This window comes from Mixophyes fleayi, chromosome 1, assembly GCF_038048845.1.
Source record: "Mixophyes fleayi isolate aMixFle1 chromosome 1, aMixFle1.hap1, whole genome shotgun sequence".
Lineage (NCBI taxonomy): Eukaryota > Metazoa > Chordata > Amphibia > Anura > Limnodynastidae > Mixophyes > Mixophyes fleayi.
The window spans coordinates 124666876-124687618 of record NC_134402.1 but is presented as its reverse complement, the minus strand read 5'-3'; the positions used below and the strand labels follow the sequence as shown (position 1 = coordinate 124687618).

At 37.0% G+C, this 20743-nt stretch overlaps 1 protein-coding gene across 12 annotated transcripts in view; it reads left to right on the top strand.

The window, feature by feature from the left end:
• Nucleotides 1–20743, top strand: part of BLTP1 (bridge-like lipid transfer protein family member 1) — a 216124-nt gene that overhangs the window by 178122 nt on the left and 17259 nt on the right. For 10 of the 12 annotated variants that reach the window (XM_075200283.1, XM_075200257.1, XM_075200247.1 and 7 more), the window contains 11 exons: nucleotides 2283–2463; nucleotides 3420–3609; nucleotides 7892–8053; nucleotides 11604–11740; nucleotides 12443–12641; nucleotides 13027–13230; nucleotides 14914–15093; nucleotides 15168–15305; nucleotides 15629–15886; nucleotides 18600–18753; nucleotides 20327–20484. In XM_075200283.1, the coding sequence (XP_075056384.1) occupies nucleotides 2283–2463; nucleotides 3420–3609; nucleotides 7892–8053; nucleotides 11604–11740; nucleotides 12443–12641; nucleotides 13027–13230; nucleotides 14914–15093; nucleotides 15168–15305; nucleotides 15629–15886; nucleotides 18600–18753; nucleotides 20327–20484 (1961 nt within the window). The remainder of the gene's footprint in view (nucleotides 1–2282; nucleotides 2464–3419; nucleotides 3610–7891; nucleotides 8054–11603; nucleotides 11741–12442; nucleotides 12642–13026; nucleotides 13231–14913; nucleotides 15094–15167; nucleotides 15306–15628; nucleotides 15887–18599; nucleotides 18754–20326; nucleotides 20485–20743) is intronic. The other 2 variants (XM_075200314.1, XM_075200275.1) reach the window with 1 other exon arrangement.

Below are 20743 nucleotides of genomic sequence, written 5' to 3'. Positions count from 1 at the left end.
TTATTCTGGGTGGTGATGCTATCCAGTTGAAATCATTTTATTGTTTTGGTTTTCGGTCATATATTATTTGGTTATATAGTTTTATATAATTTCAGCCTATAGAGCTTGCAGATTGATTAAGTTTATACTGATAGTCAGTGTTGTGATTACAGCTATTTGCACTTATCACTTTATCTGGCACACCGATTGGGGGACACTGCTCACCTTGGGGTATAGAGGGGTTTGTGGTAGTAATGGCACAAAAGCTTGTCTAGCCTGTTCTGCTCCCCTCTATGTCCCCTCCGACCAGACGTCTCAGGTTTTTTTTAATAGTGCCTACTGAGTAGGGCACGTTTTTAGTTTAGCTTTTACTTATTTTTTAATATTTTAAGTAGAATAGTGTTGTTCCAGGGTGGCCTATCTTCACATACCCATTTGGTAAGGTCACCAGAACCTCCTGCGGTTTGTGGTGGACTAAGGCCACTTCCAATTCAGAGCTCTTCCTTTTGGCCTGGCCACTGCACCGCGGGTGTTCACAAAGGTGATGCGGTTGTGGAGACACAGTTACATCTGCAGGGGGTGAAAATCTTACCTTACTTGGACAAGTCTGTATCGCTTCTCCAGTCTAATCTGCATCTGACTGCGAACACCCTGCTTGAAGTTGGCTGGGTAATCAACTTCAAGCTGTCAGAGGGTGTTTCTTCCCCCAGACAAAATTTGGATAAGATGACACCAGATAAAGACATTATTGTCTCACAAGTGTGTTTCAGTCCTTCTCTGATGGGGCACATGGTGTTTTGAGGCAGTTAAGTTTGCTCGATTCCATTCTTGAAAGTTCCAAAAGGAGATCCTTGGAAAATGGTTCAAATTGGACCCTCGCTTAGAGTGTCAGTTCTTCCGGTTGTCGTCGGCGACACGCCTGTCCTTTATCTGGTGGCTACAGACGGAAAACCTCAACCAGGGACGTCCCTTCTCTGTGTGTAATTGGACAGTGGTTAACACGAATGCCTGTCTGCGTTACCTCAGGATTTGCAATCCAACAGTCTGGTTTCTTTTCTGCTGTTGGATGTGGGTAGAGTTTTAGGGATTTATGTGGACCTTACCTACTGCTTCAGTTCAAAAGACAGACTGTCTTCTGGTGTTGTACGATCCTTGAAATCATGACTGGCCAGCCAAGAAACAGATGAAAGCCAGATGGATTACTGCTACTTTACGTTAGGCCTATATTTCTGAGGGATCTCCAGTTCCTGACGGTTTTACAGCTCATTCCACCTGGTCGGTTAGCACCTCCTTCGCGCCGCGGCATGATGCCTCGGTTAAGCAGTTCTGTAGGGCAGCTACCTGGTGTTTCGTCCACACATTCACCATATTTTCCAGTTTCACATTTGCCTCCAAAGATGCTAGTTTTGGCCATAAAGTTTTACACACTGCTCAATCTGAGCATTGCCACCCATAGGGGCAGTTTTGGAACATCCCCAAGGTGAGCAGTGTCAACTGGTGTGCCAGAGAAAATAAGATTTTTGTACTTGCTGTAAAATCTTTCTCTTAACACAGTTCGGGGACACTGCACTCCCACCCTTTTGTTGTTCAGACAGTTCTGTTGAATGTTCTGTTAGTTGTGTTTCACCCTCTCTTGTGGCTTTGTTGGTTAAATAAACTGAGACTTCCAGCCGGAGGGGGCATAAAGGGGAGGGGAGCAGGCTAGACAAGTTTTTAGTGCCGATACTCCCACAGCGCCGTCTATACCACAAGGTGAGTAGTGTCCCCCCAATTGTGTAAAGAGAGAGATTTTACAGTAAGTTCCAAAATCTTTTTTTTTTTGGCTAATGTGAGGAGGGATTTTCTTACTTATGTTATTGCCCTGCATCTATTGGTTCTTCCGTTCCCACTCATCTCAGAGACTGAGTGGCAGCTAAGTGTGTTGTGATTTTGTTTTAAAAGTATGTTTGCTCTACTATTTTGGAACTTTTGGGCCATATTTTCTGTGATTTTGGATTATAAAATATACAGTTTCACCTCATATAATTTATATTGTATCTCTCAATAACCTAAGTCAACAGTCTCCTGTGTGAGGGGCAGTTAAAAATAAAAATAAAAAAAAAAATAGGTTCTCATCCTGCCTTCTGAGTTTCCTGTTCGTTCAGTTGTCAGCAATGTGACACATTGCACGATTTAACTGCCTGGCTATATGTGCTTTATTTTCTAGTATGTATGTAATGTTACAGCTGTTTTCATTGTTCAGGTATTTGCCAGTTTTAAGTATTTATTGAATCAAATTTGTTTGTTTTTTACTTCTTGTGCAGGAGCTATGACAGAAGCTCTCGAAGTCTTGATCAAGACTCGCCATCTAAAAAGAAAAAATTTCAAAATAATTACGCATCTACAACTCACTTGCTAGCTGGAAAGAAAGTGCCATCAACTCTCCCAACTAAGTCAAGTGACTCTGACACCACAGTGTTTTATATTCCTGGTGTTGATGTAAAGGTAAAACCAAATTGGAGAATGTCTAAGGCTGTGTAGTGATTGTTCTATGTAAATCCAAATATCAGGAACAGTCGTAGTATGTATGTACACTATACCAAGATATTACATTCCTCTCCTGGCTGCTGATTTATTAGTCCAATATTTGAGGACAGGCTTGAATGTAGAAGGGGTGGAAAACAACTGTAAATCTTTTTGTAAGCGAGAAATCTCAGATATGAACCTATAGACAAAGGGGGAGATCAATGGCTGATGTCGTTCAGATGTTAAAATCATCTAAAACTGCCATAAATAAATTATTAATTAATTGTCCAAACTTTCCCAATTTAAATTTTAAATTCAGATGATTTTGTACAGTTTTTTAATCTGCTGAGCAAAATCTGCATATTTCTTAATCATTTGAATTGGCATTGCATTTTCAGTGGCCACAAAAAACTCTATTGGAATGCTTTGTCCATAGAAATGAATTGTAAAAGCTCAGCCAGTGACTAACCATTTTTACATGCTGGCTGCTTGTGATTTGCTAGGTATTGACCTCCTGTCCCATTGTAAACAATGGCATTTGCAGCAAAGCAGTGTAATACATTTGTGTTCATGCTGGAACTTACAGTTCCCTGGCAGCCAGGGTTTGTTGGGACTTCTAGTTCAAGAGCAGTATTTTTTTTTTTTTTTTTTTAAATATTACTTTAGCAGAGCATTTTCCCACTCATTTCAATTAGGAAACCATTCCTTGAAATGTCAGAGATTTCAGTTGTCTTCTTTCCGTCACTTGAGCACATGAGAAACATATTAATAATCATGCCTTCTCCAAACTTACTAAGAAGCATCATTTTTGTGAAGTACCATAGGATATTTCACTTATTTACTCATGTCGGAAGCATTTGCTTTGATCTTGATCATTGTTTTTTAGATGTTACATTTTGTGAAATAAATACATTTTATCTTTGTTTTTTTTTCAGTTGCATTACAACTCGAAAACACTAAAGACTGAATCACCAAATGCGTCTAGAGGATCATCATTGCCAAGAACTCTTTCAAAAGAATCAAAGCTGTATGGTATGAAAGATACTGCAACATCTCCTTTGTCTAATACTGTCCACAACAAGACTAACACCTTGTTACCACCCCCACCCCCACCTATCCCCTCAGGTACTATCTCTGTTACTTTCTAATGTCTGAACTTTCTTTGCATCCTGTTTCATTTCTCTCCTGTAAGAATTCTATGACCAAATGAAAAGATGATATGTACATAGAATTGCATCCTTTTATGTAGACCTACTTATTTTTAATTCACATTATTACATTTACATGTACGTTACTGTTGAGACAAAAATCACCTAAACAAGCATAAATCAAAGATAATCACATGCTGTCAATTAATGGTAGGTAACATACACCTTTAGTTAAATGTTTTCTTCTCAGGAGTTACTTTGTGAGGCTGAATAAAAACTATACAGCAATCTGGTAATTCCCTCAGCTCATAAAACCATATATTCTGTCACCCCACAAGAAGTTTGATGCAGTCATTCTCTTATGTTTATGATATACTATTGAGGGCAAAAAGAAAATTAATGAAAATGTTTATATCAAAATACTTTATGCTGTTTTTAAAAGGCCTGCCTTTTTGTTTAAGATATTAAACTACTTTAACCCCTTAATGACAAAGGTATTTTGTAGCTCTTATCTATTTGTGATGCGTCACATTCGCCATTAATAACTTTTTTCTAATGTACCCAAGCAAATGTTATATTTCTTGGAACAAATAAGTTGTTATTTTGGAATAAATGCTATCTTACTGTTAATTCCTTTTCCTCAGTGTACTCCATGACAGCCTTTCCTATGGGCTTGCTGACATTTTGTTTAGCTAGAGACAAAAATGCCCCTTCAGAGGAGTATTAAGCCATCTCCTTCCCTTCCTCCATGTCTCTTGAGTATTTCCCAAGCGGTCTTTAAAAAACATATAAAAAGATAATAAACAACCTAGGTGGGAATATACTAGGCTATCTGTACTTTGAGGAAAAGTAATTAACGGTAAATTAATTCACATTTTTCCCCTTCACTCCTCCATGGCAGTCTTAACTCTGAGTGTACAATCTAAGGGGTGGGGTAGACAGGCATAGAGACACAGGGGTGAGAAGGAGGAACGGAGGCAGACACAGGGAAGGGAAATGAAGGGGGAGAGGCAGAAGATAAGGTAGGAAGTTAAGTGGGAGACTGGAAGGCTTTAAGAAAAAGGTGGGTTTTTAAAGCCCGTTTCAGTATGGCTAAGACAGTACCCTTAGTAAGTCCATCTTGTAGGAAATCTAATATGTAGGAAATAGTCACCTGAGTTGAAGTAAATTTGGATTCGCACCAAGACAAAAATATTTTCGGTAGTAGTAATAATAATAATAGTAGATAATGGAATAACTCTCTTTACTAGCTTGCAGCAGTGGTACTGAGCACTCATTCTGAAACTCCTTTTTCTCTTTCATCCTATCTTGGGGACACTGCTACCATGGGTTGTACAAGGCGGGAGCTTGGAGTTGGCACTTAACAAGTTAATTAATTTGTAATACTTGCTGACAGAATTCCTCCCCTCTTCAAACCCCTGTAGCCTCAGTGTTTGTTGAGTGCCCAAGGAGTTGGGCTTAGTGTGGCTGCTCTGCAGCTACAGCTTGCTGTTTTTAATTGATTTATTATGGTGTTTATTTGGACTCCAGAACTTTCATGTACTGTATTGGCACAAGATAGCACTTTTTCTTATTAACTGTGCTGTTCTGAGGCTGACTATGCTTTTGACTTGCACTCCTACTACTAGAATGTCATCCAGATATGGCCATATTTTGCTTTTTGTTTCCTGAATTCTGCATCAATGTAACTGATATCTTAGTGAAAGTTCTCTGGGATTAGGCCAGCCCGAGAATGGTAGGCATGTAAACTGACAATGGTGCGCTATTATCTAGAATCTGAAAAATTTCCTGTTCTGTATTGCATGAAAATGAAAGTAAGCATCCTGAAGGTTTATGGATGTCATAAAGTCTCCTTTGCTGATGGTTCTTACAATGGAATTCACCAGTTCCGTTTGAAATTGTTTGGCATGTACATACTTTTGAGTCCAAAACTCCATGCAAAAAACTCCTGAAGCTTTCTTGAACAGGAACAATCCTGTCGCCTTGCTCTGAGGAAACTTGATATTGCCTTCCTGGCTTATACCCCTTGCCTCCTTGAGCTGCTGACGAGCTGATGAATATCTACTTCTACGATCTTGTGGCAATCTGTTTGATTTGTCATCAAACAACTTATGTATCATAATATCTTATTTGTCACCAAAAAGAAGCACTTCTTTAAATGGAAAGTTAGCCACACATTTCTTTGACAGGGTGTCCGCTACTTAAGGGCCTATCCATAGGGCCCTCCTTGCTACTGCTTCTAATGACATAGCTCTTGTGTTGAAAATGATAGTTTGCAAAGATACGTCGCAATTAAACTCTATACTTTTTTTGCATAATTTCAACACTTTTTACTATTTTTCTTCACTTTTCCATAGATGTCTGTATTGTGGTTTTCACCCCATAAACTTAAGGCCCTGGCTACTGAGGCCATAGCCACTCCTGCCTTTCATGTGGTTCCAGATGAAACATAGTTTTGTTTTTGTTTTGTCTTGTACATAGGTCCCTTAAATGACTTCCATCTTCCAATGGAATAGTCGTTCTAGTAGACATACTAGCTACAGCTGCATTTACTCTTTGAATTAAGCTCCACTTGTGAGCTTCATCCCACAATGGATACATCCATTTTGAATTAGGTTAATGTTTTTCCACCTGGGTCCAAAAGCTCTATTTTTTTTATTTTCCTTCTTGCTTTGACCAGGCTCTTAAAAGAGTACTGAAAATGTCTATACTATTACTAACTAACTAAGTTATGCATTATATATCAAACACTTAGGGGCTTACTTGGGTGTTCTTCAACAATTTGGGATTGGGCTCAGGCTTCATTTTGCTGTCTGATATGAGCCTGCTTGTATTGTTTATAACAATGACACATCACTCTCCATTTGGACAAGAAACACTGTTTGTAGCAGTTCCAAGTTTTATAGCCATTTCCTGGTGCACAGTAATGACACAGTGTGCACACATGCACAGACACTGCTAAGGCATGATTTTTCAAAATACTATGTGCTTACCAATGCTGCACCCCGAGATAGCAGAGCCACAGTTCCCAGGTCGCGAGTCTGACTTCAGTTAACCCCATAAGTGGCGCGTCACTGGTATAAGAGAACCAGGTAAGCCTTACACAGAAAACAACAAACTCCTAGCTGACCTGTCTAACTAATAGCAGAAAAAGATGTGGAGAATTGGAAGGAGCTGGCTTCCATACTCTCGGAGCGGGTGTTTTTGTTTCACCTGTCTCTAGCTGAACAACACTAAGCAAACACATAGTAAAGGGCGCCTTGGAGGATTGAAGGGAGGCTGTTGGCAAGTGAATCTAAAAGTAACTATACATTAAGCTACTTATTAGATAGTTGCCTTTATCTGTTAGTGAAAGCTAACAATGCTGCCTAAAATCTGTAGAACTCTTTCAGTAAACAGAGTATGTAGATCTGATTTGGGTGTGAGCATAAGCTGCCTGATGCTAGAGGGATGTCGTGGAGGCTCAGTAGGATTCCCTATTGTGGTGCTGAAGTGGCGTGCATGCAGTATCCGAAACATACAACTCTTACTTTGAATGCTGCTTGTAGTAATAGTAGAACTAAGAACCAAATTAAACTATATCTATCCCAATGACTGAGCCCACGGGGATGACTGTGCTCTGGAGAGTGTTGCCACAAACTTTAACAGTCTTTTTATAAATGGATGTTCAGAGATATGGGCTCTCTAGTATGATCACTAATAAATGGCTCAAAGATGAGAAGGGAATAATTTGAACATTGTATTTCTATGAAAATGTCCCTTAGACATGGCTATTTCAGCAGGCAATTTAAATGTATTGATATTTCATATTGTAATATCATAATGTACATGAGCTGTTAGTTTACGGCTGCTAAATACTATGCGCTCCTAGTTTACCGTTATAACCTAAACTTTGCCAGCACAGATATCACAATCTAGAACATACCAGGTAACCAAGGAATGATGGAATCCGGGAACTCTGTAATATTGAAGCATCATGTAGCTGTCAGTCAAGAAACTGTATAATATATTCTCCAGTGTTATCACCATGGTGATCATTGCTTGTGTGGACAAAAATGGTAAATGCTTCCAGGAAGCAATACCATATTTATCTTGTCCACGCAGAGGTGGGTGTGTAGAATGGCCAAAAATCATGTTTAAATTGGATAGCCCTTTTACATTTTTTGTTCAATACGAGTACACCATTACCTGTATATGATTTAAGTATGAATGTAAAGATTATATGACCTAGATGTATGTAAACATATTTTATTTTTCAGCCAAAGGAAAAGGAAGTGGTGGAGTGAAAACGGCAAAATTGTATGCCTGGGTATCCCTGCAGTCTCTGCCAGAAGAAATGGTCATCAGTCCAAACTTGCTAGATTTTCTAGAGAAAGCCCTGGAAACTATACCCATCACCCCAATTGAAAGAAACTATTCTGGTAAGCATTGATGAATGTTCCTCTGCTGTTGAAACAGACTTGTCACAGCATTTGGAGCTTGTGTTTTGAACAAGATGTTAGGTTTTTAACATCCCCTGTGTTCTGAGAGTATAGAGCATTTGCTACTATGTATTATTGAGTTTTACATCTCCGTTCTCATACAGGATGCCATTTGCACTTCTTGCAATGGCTTCCAGGCTCAGCGCAGTAAAGAGTTGCTCTGTTCTCATCAACTCCTACATTTCTGAAACACGATTCACATATATGCAGTAAGGTCTCATATGTGTATGCGTGATTGTCATATATATATATATATATATATATATATATATATATATATATATATATATATATATATATATATATATATATATATATATATATATAAAATTTTAAATCCCTTTCCACAATACTTTCACTATGCTTTGTTTTGTTGATATACATGAATAGTTATGTTCTATGTGTAAAGACGTGCATACCAGTAGGACTACCTCACAGAAAGACGATTCATCTCAACTCATCACATCAGTTTGGTGAAAGACGCACTCAAATTTAGTTGAGATAAAGATAAAATATGACATAGATTAGGCTTAAATAAAATATGCCCTGGTCCTCCGTATCCTATGAATAGCTGTAAATAGAAAGGTCCAAAACGGCACTCAGAGTCTCAAAAGAGTTTAAAATAAATAAAATGTATTCATCAATGTTTCTGACCCATCCTGAGTCCTTTTTCAAGACTGAGAACAGTAAAAACATGCCTAAATGACTCAACAGTATGCAGGCCAAAATGGCAAGCTGCAGCATGCCGTCCAGAAAAATAGGTTGCCAGGGCAACCATGCACAGCAGCTGCATGCAAGGGTATTTGACACCATGTTATCAACCTGTCTAAGGCTATACTATAACATATATATAACATCACAATTCACACAATAACTCTGAATGAGAAAGATGTTGGGATGAGAGGGTCGCTGGAGCCGCCCACAATTGGCTGGCATATAGTTCTCATAAAGGGGGGTAAAGTAAACGTACCAAAAAATGAAAATACATATATCAAAATAAAAAGGAAGTCATACTAATAAACAGAATCCGAATATGAGGCATTGCTCATAGATCAAGCATAGATACTTACCAATGCTGCAAACAATGAGTGCTTATTTAGTTCGTAGGGGGCTAAAGTAAAGAAAAGCAGGGTATTCAATCTTTATACTAAGATAGTGTGAAAGTATTCGTAAAATACAAACAAGACTGCAGTGTGGAAAGAAAATAATAATAAAAAAAGCATAGTTATTTTCAGAGGCAAATAGCACAATAGTGGAATCCAAAATAATGGATCTCCCGGTTTTATGAGAGATACCAAAATAACTGAACCATTATCTGTATGATGTAAGGCATGCTAGCAATACTCGGGGCATCGGTAGTAGAAGAAGGTGATGACAAATGGTAGCAGTCACAAAGATGAAAACTTCACAAATGGATTAAATATGATTAAGATAAAGTTACCATAAACAAACAACCATGCACCTACCGAAACTGAAATTGCATAAAATGTGAAAGAACAGAAGGACATTGCAATCAGACTATACCTTTTTGTGTAAAACTAATAACAGTGATCAATTGCTCATACACGCCGCCTATATAGCAAATGTTAATATCAAGTTCTGTCAATGTAAACTCATATTTGTTGTTTAGTGTTATATGTTATTCATATAGGCTACTTGTATTTTATTTTCTTGGTCCTTTTTAACCCATTAAACCATACATGTGGATTTTCTAAAAACAAAAATAAATGACTTGATAAAAATAACAAGTTTGATGCATGTAGATGTGTATTTGACATAACAAGTTTGCTGCATTAGTTTGATAGGAACATCACATCACATTATTACCTGTTCCTTACACTATATAATGCTCAGTCTGCTTGTCTCTGTTACCCTATTAACATCATGATACTGCCACTGTCACATGAGAATACAAGTCCTTACTGTCATAGTCATTAAAGTGAACAGATCACTGCTTCCAATGAGATTATCTCATTCATCTCCTGCTGTGAACATTCTAGTAATCTGATTGGCTACAGGTTGTTCAATACCCACCCACTTCAAATCTGAGTATAACCAGGAGATGAAGATTAAAGTTAAAGGGGCATATTCAATTAGCTTTCCGGTTCGCGGGATCGCGCCAGAACGGCCCGCGAAGTCAATCCATGGTACCGCAATAACGTGGATTTTCGTTCGCAGCCCATAGGGTTGCGTACGAAAATCCGCGTTAATGCTGTACTGTATTAACGGCACTACTGCGCAGGATTCGCGGTAACGCGCGTTACCGCAAACCGGAAAGCTAATTGAATATGCCCCAAAGTATTTAGACACTAGTCAAACACACCTTAAAATGGTAATGGTCTAAAAACAGTAAGTGCTCACTTAAAATGTTAGACACTTCAAAATATTAGTTATACTATAATAGGTAAAATAAATATTACAGTGAGAATGCAGCTAAAATAAATCCGAAGTAATCTGAGATATTAATAAGAAAACAATACTCCAGCAGACATTCATTGCTATGTAAATATATCCTTCTCTGTTTACCATAATCTATCAGCCATCATTGGTATATAATGTGATCACATGGCATTATACATAAATATCAAGTATCAATCTTGCACTTATGTTATATATATATATATATATATATATATATATATATATATATATATATATATATCTCAAACATTTTTATTGGTCATTATATATTCAAAATAAATAAATACAATCAATATTTGCAAATATATGTAGAATGTGAGTATATTAAGAATAAGTTAATCCACATTGGTGTTTCTGCTGAGTCTTTTAAAAAAAGTCTTTTAGAGTTGGACCCATGGCAAAAAATTACCTTCAACTTATATGTGATGTGACTAAAATATAATTTGTATATCAATTTGTGGGGCTCAACTTCATCAATATTCATTTAGTATTAATAAATACCTTCATATAGCTATAGCCCATTTATGCTTTCACATAATAGACTGAAAAGTTTGTATTTTGAACATCTTCCCCTGATGGTGACAAATAGGTGTCCAGCTAGGACCTTCATGTTACAGAAATGTTATATGTTAGAGAAAGTATTGTATTCAGAGGCACAGATTTCTGGCAAAGCATTGACTCGAAAAGCTGCCATGCAAATGGCCTTTCCCAAAAAATCTGTCATCTGACTAAGAGAGCCATACTTGCCTATTCTCTGTTTGGAGTAGCCTTAAACTCTCCTTAACTTTTTATGGATTCAGTGACCTTATCAAATGTTCTATTAGTAATTTATGTCCCTAAGAAGGGCGCACGTAGAAATGTTAGACCATGGTGTTGCAGTTGTTGCTAAAGAGGTTTAGTAACCCCAAAATGGAAAACCTCTTTTGTGGCAGTACATGATAATGATCTTTGTTTCATGAAGATATTAATTTGATGGGGATGATCATATTTACATTGCTGTCTCTTGATGGTGCAGAATGCGTATTATCTGACAAGCATTATACATTCGTGCTTTTGTGTGTTATTGCAGTGAACACGCAAGATGAAGATATTGGACAGTTTGATATGCAGGATCCGCTAGAAGAGTCAACTACTTCATTAGTGTCATCTTCAACATCTGCTTATTCTTCTTTCCCTGTTGATGTGGTTGTGTATGTTAGAGTTCAGGTATGTCATATATAGAGAGTATTTATACAGAGAGAGAGTTTACCCCCAACACAAATCTATAAAACCCCTCTTCCCTACAGAGTGACAGAGTAAGTCTATCCTGACACAGTGTGAAATTTGTATCTGACAATACTGTGAGATAGGCAGGTTCATATGTGGGACAGAGTGGTGGTGTTTTAGTCTGCTAGCTAACAAATGCGTTCTGTGCAGACTGCTGTGGCATCACTGGATATAACCATATGTGTGAATCCACTAACCTCCATGGTCATTGACAATATTGGTACTTCTATTACATTTTAAGTCAAACCATATTTTTATACCTGGGTGTTTCTTTTGCCTAATTGTAAATTTTCATGTAATGACTGAACACTGAGCAATTGTCCATCAGCTTATCCAAATACATAATTAGCAGCATACCACTATTTCCACTATGCAGAGCATATAAAATTATTTCTCTTATCCTTTTTAGCTTTTCACAACCAACAATAATGTTAGAATCCACACGATAGCAGTAAATCTTAATGTTTTAGATTGTTTTAGATTTGAACAGTGTTTGCACTACTGCTGAAAATATTTGCATCAATATCTACATTTAAAGCTTGAGCCTTTGTTAGCAACATGCTTTGTTGAAATAAAAAATAGTGTTATTTAGCTGTGTTGATTGCAGATGAGTCAGCCTTTCTATCACTTCTTTCTTTCTAGCCTTCACAGATCAAATTTAGTTGCCTGCCAGTTTCGCGTGTTGAATGCATGTTGAAGCTACCATCGTTAGACCTGGTCTTCTCTTCGAACCGAAGTGAGCTAGAGACGCTGGGGGCAGCCCATCCCTCAGATATTAGTGTCGGTAATCTGTCCATGCCAAGTGGATTAAAAGCAAACCCGAACAAATCGGGGATGGCAGGTACACAATTTATCCATTTACAGTGGGAATTTTTATGCTTATTTCAAACTTGTGTCCACATATTTATGCCTTAGTCAACTTGTATAAAAATTGTTACACACGTTGAGTATTATAATATTTGGTGTAGTATTGAATACCAGCCGTAATATATGGTGGATAGTATTATTTTTTTAATTGGACTCGCAATTAATTTTCAAAGCCTTGTTTCAAGAGATAATAGAGGTGTTACACATCAATCTTAGTACCCCTCACTTTTGCTCTCATTGACTGAGAAATAAAATTTACATTTACATCCACTGTTACATTGCTTGACCTGTAAATTGTGTTTTGTATTGCTATTGAAGTGTAGGTTTTTGTTTTGTAAAAGGAAGGTGATTTCTTGCAGGGCCATCACCAGGGCTAGGCAGCCCTCTAGGAAGAACACGACACAGCAGTAGCCAATCAGATCTGACCAGCTCAAGCAGCAACTCATCAGGCCTGAGCTTTACAGCGTGCATGTCCGATTTCTCTCTGTATGTATTTCATCCGTATGGTGCTGGGAAGCAGAAATCTACAGTCAGTGGGCTTACTCCAGGTTCCAGTGGCTTAGGTATGATGATTTATTCAACAAAGAAAGTGTATGATCTTCAATTTTACTGTCTCAACCTGCTATATGCCAACGTTTCAGTATACATTTGAGGTATACCGAATACTTGACAATACTCAATAATAGAACAGTTAAAGCTTTTCACAACAGATAAATACAAGATTATATAAACACAAATAGACCTAGACGGGGTAAAATATTTCCAGTAAACTTAATCAAATTCTATTACTGTAAAAGATCATCATGTTTTATTCCTTATGCTTAATACAGACATATATTCCAGTTATCAAACTCTCAGCACTGTATTATGTCTAGTTCCCAAAGACATTTTTTTATCTTCTAAGTTTTGCAGTGAGTCACAGAGAAGGGAATTTTTAGTGAAAATTTTCTTCTCAAGTGAATGGTCCTTAAGTATAGACCTTTGTGGTAAATGAGAGAGACGACTAACAATAAATATTTCCTGCCTTGGTTTACATCACTCTTGCTGCATTAGTAGATTTCAGTTCACAAGTCTCTGGCATGGTGATAAGCTAGTAATTACTAAATGCAATATCAATAAAGCTTGAAAATTAAACCGGCCCATAAACATTATTTAAAGGAACATTTATTTTAGTTTTTAATTGTTTTTTTTTTGCAATTGTATCTTTATGATTTTTTTTTTTTATTAAAAAAAAATAAAAAATCTTTCCTCGCAAGTAAACAAAAGAGTGGCCTCTTTCTAATTGTTTTACAGCAGCCCTTAAATGTGTGCTATCCAAAACTTATAATAGATATAATTTTATTTATAGTAGGATTTAAAGCACTTTACATTTGCAGATTAAAAACACATGATGCAAAGTAAATATAATAAAGATCAATGGAATACAGAAAATATAACTTTTTGTATTTAACAAATAGCTAATATTTGCATCCCTATAGCTAAATTATTTTTATTAAAAATTTGTTTTATTGATTTTTTTAAGGGTATAGATATTTACTTGTGATAGATGGTTATGACTGCTTAGCACTCTAGCCACATTTTCACAGTCTAGTTTGAAATCTTCAAAACCAGGCTTAAGATGTACACGTTTACTCAAGCATTCAATTAATGTACCTCTATTTGCATGTTAACTAATGCTTTGTTTCTCTATTTTACTTTACTTTGGTGTCCTTTTAAAACTAGTTTTCTCCTTCACAGAGCTTTAAAGAGTTTTAGGGCTAAAAAGTGGGGATGTTGCCTATAGCAACCAATCAGATTCTAGATGACATTTTGTAGAAAGTACTAAATAAATGAAAACTAGAATCTGATTGGTTGCTATAGGCAACATCCCCACTTTTTCAAACCCGCAGCTTAGTAAATCTAGCCCTTAGTGTCCAGTTGAAACCAAAACACGACTATGTGTTTAGTAAGTGTTAATGTGGTTTGGACATAGATTTCTCATCCTTGCATAGTCAAGTAACATAAAGTTGCTGTTATTCTTTGATATCAGCCACTCTGAATACCACCAGTGCACATTACCAGCTCACAAAGAGCCTGATTTAGAGTTGAACATAAGTGCAGAAATCTTGGTGCAGCACAAAATGCAGAGTTGTGAGTGTATCTTTACACTCAACTCTGAATCAGGCCCAAAATAGGGCTTCCTGACACAGGACAGTAGGAAACTGTTACCTAACTTGTAGGGTTTCAACAAAACTACTTTATTGCAGGTCATGTGGATGAAGAGCTTACATCAGTGACCGGCCGAAAGGACTCCCTCAGTATTAACCTGGAGTTTGTCAAAGTCAGTTTGTCAAGAATGAGACGTTCTGGTGGAGCCTCTTTCTTTGAAAGTATGTCGGCTAACAAAACAACAAGTAAAATGGACACCACTTTAATAAATATATCAGGTACTCTATTTTGTGACTGGGCCATTTAGTTTTTGACACTGCATCAGTATGCTGATTCTTTGTTTTTCTATTAGCTGTCTGTGATATAGGCTCTGCTTCCTTCAAGTATGACATGCGTCGCCTTAGTGAAATTTTGGCATTTCCGAGGGCATGGTATAGAAGGAGCATCGCCAGACGCCTGTTTCTTGGTGATCAAACCATCAATCTACCAGGTAAGTTACAATGTGTAATATAGAACTATACCAAGTATATAGGGAATGATATATGTCTAGATATTTATTACCATGTTAACTGATGTGAATTATAAATATTATCTGTAAAGCACTGAATACTATGTAGGCGCTATGTAAATATTAGTAAATACCACAATATTGTTTATTTATAATTTTATCTTTCATAATGTACATTTGTTGAATTTTGTTTTATAATACTGATACATGTATTTGTGTTACTGAGTGAAATGAAGGGAGATTGTGCTCCTTTTTTACTACTTGTTTCAATAACATAATAAAATATTTTTCTTTGTTCCCCATAGCCTCTGGACCTGGAACTCCTGATTCTGTTGAAGGAGTGAACCAGCATCTTTCTCCTGAATCTTCTCGAAAAGCATATTGCAGGACATGGGAGCAACCCAGTCAGTCAGCCTCGTTCAGTCACATGGCACAGTCACCCAATGTTTTCAATGAACACACTCCAAGCAATAGCATGTCTCCTGTGGCAGCTTCACACTCCTTAAAATCTCCCGCGGTGACTAGATCTAGAAGTGTCTCTGACTCCTCGGTGCCGCGCAGAGGTGTGTATAAAGCTAGAGAAAAATGTAATTTGCATTATCTATGTCAATATAAATATATGTATTAAAGTCATATGTCTTGTCATTTCTATATAATTTTGCCTGTTAATTTAACTTTAGTCATGTTGGTCTAAAGAAAAAATAAAGTTCATCATTTCCTTATTTTAAACTTTCACATTTGCCAAACACAATAGTAAAACAATAGCAGAATGATGTAAATCTCTTTAAAACAATATTAAAATGTAAATCTAAAAGGAATAATGGATGAAGAAAATTTACCGGAGATGTAACTCCAGAAATATATTACAACATCATTTGTTCTATTTTTGCTGCTGTATTTAGATTTTTTGGACTTCAGTTTTATCTTTTAAGGTTGCATTTTAAGTAACTTGTAAATAAAACGGAAATATAGAAAAACTAAAATTATTGTTAATAGGGTTAGGGGTCCATACTTCCTGGCATGGTGGCTGGTACTTGTTGGGCCCTGATAGGTTCAGTCCACTGGTAGCCCGGCGCCTATCCTTGGCTGGCTTCAGTCTGCACGCAGTGCCCCAGTCAAATGAAGTAGACTCCATAGCAGCTCCTGCTCCTTCCTCATCTGAATGTCAGCAGCTCCAGGAAAGTGTTTCTTTAGCTGGAATGAGATTGCTTAGGAGTCTGTGTCTGTTTTTTACACACCCTGTTTGCTGATTTTGGTCTGTGTCGGTTATACAGTATTACCACTCTACTGTGTACCCCGTATCTGCTTTTCCTTTTCTTTTTTTTTTTTGTATTTGTCATGTCTAAAAAATGGAGTAATCTTCCCCCAGGTCTAAATACAGCAACAATGCCTTCAGATGAACCTGTCTGGGTACAATTCCTTGCCAAGTCAGTACAGGGTCTGGTGAGCGCTTCCTCATCATTAGAGAGGATACTAGAGAAACTTTCACCAGCTATTTCGTTGGGCCTCGTTACTTCCTGGGGAGGGTCTGACTCAGGGCCCGATTCATTAAGCAATACAAAGTGAACACAGTTTGCGGGTTTGTTTGTTTGTTGACGGAAAATGCACACAGGTACGTCCGTCTTCTACAAGAAGATTTCAAGAAACATTTCTAGTTGAATAGGGGTTCAAGTACACTCTGTTTGCATATGGCAAGTGCTGTATAGGCAGACACAACACACTGCAGGATACACAATGCATATGTATATATAAAGTCCCATCAGAACACACAGATAAAAAAAATATTAAAGACTTAGAACCTGTTAAAAATATGGTCAATAATAATAATACTTAAAAAAAAAAAAAAAAAACCCATGACATATATAGTTTAGGATGTTAGTAATGCCTACACAAAATGCATTTTTATAGTTGCTCTTGATTGCAAATACATGTTCTAGCATGCATACGTGACCGTCCTCACTATCACTCGGCACGGATGTGAATGCGCTTAACCTTGTCATGACTTTACTGTACATTGGCTATGTTCATACGCCCCTTCCCCCCCTCCGTTCCTTCTTTGAAATTGTAGGCTGTGGAATGTGTCATTTGCATTCGAACATCATTTGCATACTGTTGCGTACACTGGTGTACAGTTAGTTTCTGGGCATACGCAGAGCGATTTTTTTGTGCAAAATACAGCACATATCAGAATTGACGTTTCTTAATGAATCAGGCTCAGAGTGTTCTTCCCAAGGGGATGCTGAGATAACAGAGGAAATCCGACTTGAGGATTGATGAGGAATCATAAGTTTCTGACAATGCACTGTTTAAGAGTAAAAGTAAGCTGTTGCTTTTTCTTCTCTGTAGCTATAAACTTAGTTCTTATATTTGTGAGTCCTATCACTTTCAGTTCAACTCTTCCTTTTCACCTGGCAACTGCTCTGTAGGTGTTCATGAAGGTTATGGTGTCTCACTTGAGGTCCGAAAGTGTGATAATCTTTCTTTATTTGATGATCTCTTGATCATGACAGAGGCGACTCTACTTCAGAAACACTACCGAGATGTGGCTCAGACTCTGAAGGCCCACAGTTGGATTATCAGTTACCAGTCTAGCAATCCATTCTGATTCTGTCCCAAAGGCTGGTGTTTCTGGAATGAGTGTTCAATTCTCGACTGCAGAAATAATTTTTTCTACTGGACTAGCTAGACTCTTTGCATTAACTAGTAAAGTTTCTATTGCATGAAAGTTCTGGGGAAAATGGTCTTAACTTTCAAAGCCATGCAGTTTGCAGAGTTTAATTCAAGGGCATTCCAGATTAAGCTCATCTCAAAATGGAACAATTCGCACCATCATTTTTGGAACAGACAGGACATAAGTCTGCCTCCAAGGACACATCAGTTACTCCTGTAGTGACTTAATCTTGACACTCTGTGCTCACCCTGATTAGATTATTATTTTGTTTTTTCTTGTTGAAAAAGTTAGGTGTCTTCTCTATCTTTCCAATAGATGTTGGAATTCTTCTCTCTCTATAGTTTTTTTGTCTTTATTTTATTTTCAGTCTCTTAATGTTATATATTGCTAGCTTGTACTTTTTTACATGTATTATTAATAGTTCAATTATTGCTACCTGACAATAATTTTTTCTTTTTCTATATTAATGGTGTATAGTTTCAATGCATAGAATATTTCATTATTTTCTGTAATTGGCCTTATTTTCAAAGCAAATTGGACATTCACTTGGTGTTTAAATTAGCTCTTTCAACTTTATTTGTCTGCTCCCCCTTTCTCTCATTCAGATTCAGTCACAAAGCCTTTAACACCATCGTTCAGTAAAGCTAGTAAGCCATCGAGCCAGCAGGGGTCACCATGGGAAACACTGGTTGTCTTTGCAATAAATCTGAAACAGCTGAATGTTCAAATGAATATGAGCAATGTTATGGGAAATACAACGTAAGTTCAGAAACTGTTCACTTCACATTACTTTTTATGCTTACACTGTCCAACAGACATCAAAAGCTTCATTGAATCAAAACAAAATTGTGCATTGTAATCCATGGTCACTGTACAGGATGTAATTTTCAGTATCTCTTCTCAGTCTATATTTCTGTATTTATTGGCAAATGCACAGCACCACTTTTATTGCTCTGTGATGAATGTAGATCTCATTTTCAGATTTTATTTGTTGTTGTTTTTTTTTTAACAAACTGATAAAAACAAAATAAAGTTGTTATATGGGGGACAGCTTTACAATGAAAAGTTAGTTCAGAGATTAGATGTATTCGCAAAGTTAGGCTCTGGTTCTTTTCCTGCAACAGCTTGTTCTCTACATGGTACATAACGACATGTTTCTTTGAAAATTGATCATGAAGTTGGATGTGACAAATAGTACAACACATTACCAATAAGTTTGATACTTAACATGTCCTTTTTTAAATTTTATTCTGAAATTTAGACACCAGGTACATGTAATCTGTGAAGGCATGGTACTACGGTTGTCTCAAATAAGATGCATAACACATAAATTACAAGATGGATATTTTTTACTGCTATGGCTCTCCTCTAACCCCCATAGCCATACAATATACCCAGCATACACAGTGAAATGATGTCACCAATCTATGCAATAACAAACACTTGCATAAGTTGCATGGTTGAATGTTTTCAGAGCTCTTGGGCTACGTCCCCACACACACATTTTTTGGGTGTTTAGGTGCTAAGAGTAAATTGGTGCAGATACTCCAGTGTTCATGCATGTCTGTAAAAATGTCCATGTGGTCATAGCTCTAGTGCAGATCTAAATGTTTTGTTTGTTTCTGATAGATAGCGTGATGAACCTTACAGATATTGCAAACCCTGTACTCCTCTGTGCATTATATGTACACGTTTAGTATTCTTGTAAAGAGACAAAAGTTCCATCAATTTAGCCTCCTTTCAGCAACAAATCCCAATGAAACAGTGATCCTTGACAACATAAGTGGCAAAAAGATGAATACCCTATATTAATTGTTCCAATAATGGAACCTAATAGTTGTAGCTTTGCAAGAAATGCATTCAATCTACTTTTAAATCCAGTAAAATAATCCGCTATCAACACTTCCTTTGGCAGTCAATTTCATAGTCTTAACTACTCTTCAATTTTCTTTGGCTATGTAATAATGTTATCTATACTCAGTTAAAGGTCAAAGATATGAAGTAATCAATAACATGTATGCATCAATTTCTTCTATATTAACATCATTGTGGACGCTATGCCAGATTTATTGCTGAAAATGCTTTTTATGGCAACCTCCTTGTAATTGTATGATGTTGCAAGCAGATTAATATTCATGTAACATCCGTGGTTGAAGTGAGCTGCTATATGGATGGTATGCCGTACCACCACTTCTGCTTTGTTTGTAAAACTATCAAATTCCATTCACTTACATTTTCCATACCGCCACTTCTAAATTTCCACTTCAACCACTGTGTAACATAATGTAATAGAGAGCACAGTTTTAAATGGTTTTCATTGGAATGTTGTCAGATGGACCACAAGTGGACTAAAAAGCCAAGGTCGCTTGTCTGTGGGAAGTAACAGAGACCGGGAAATCAGCATGTCTGTTGGACTAGGAAGGTCCCAGCTGGACTCCAGAGGTGGAGTTGTTGGTGGAACAATAGATGTTAACATGCTGGAAATGGTTGGTAAGTAGAACTACACAATTGCATTTTGTTACTTCTTGACATGGACAATTTCTATAGAGTTCGTTGCTTAAATTAGCATATGTTTATTATTCTTTGTCTTTATTGTTTATTGGATTGCATTTGTATTTAGGACATGCAGTGTTGGTACTTTATATTTCATACTTACCTATATGCAAGATACCCTTATCTTCGTCAGCCTCTGACATCACAAGTCATCAAAGATTGATATCTTTCACTGCAGTGGCCATGTTAGGACATT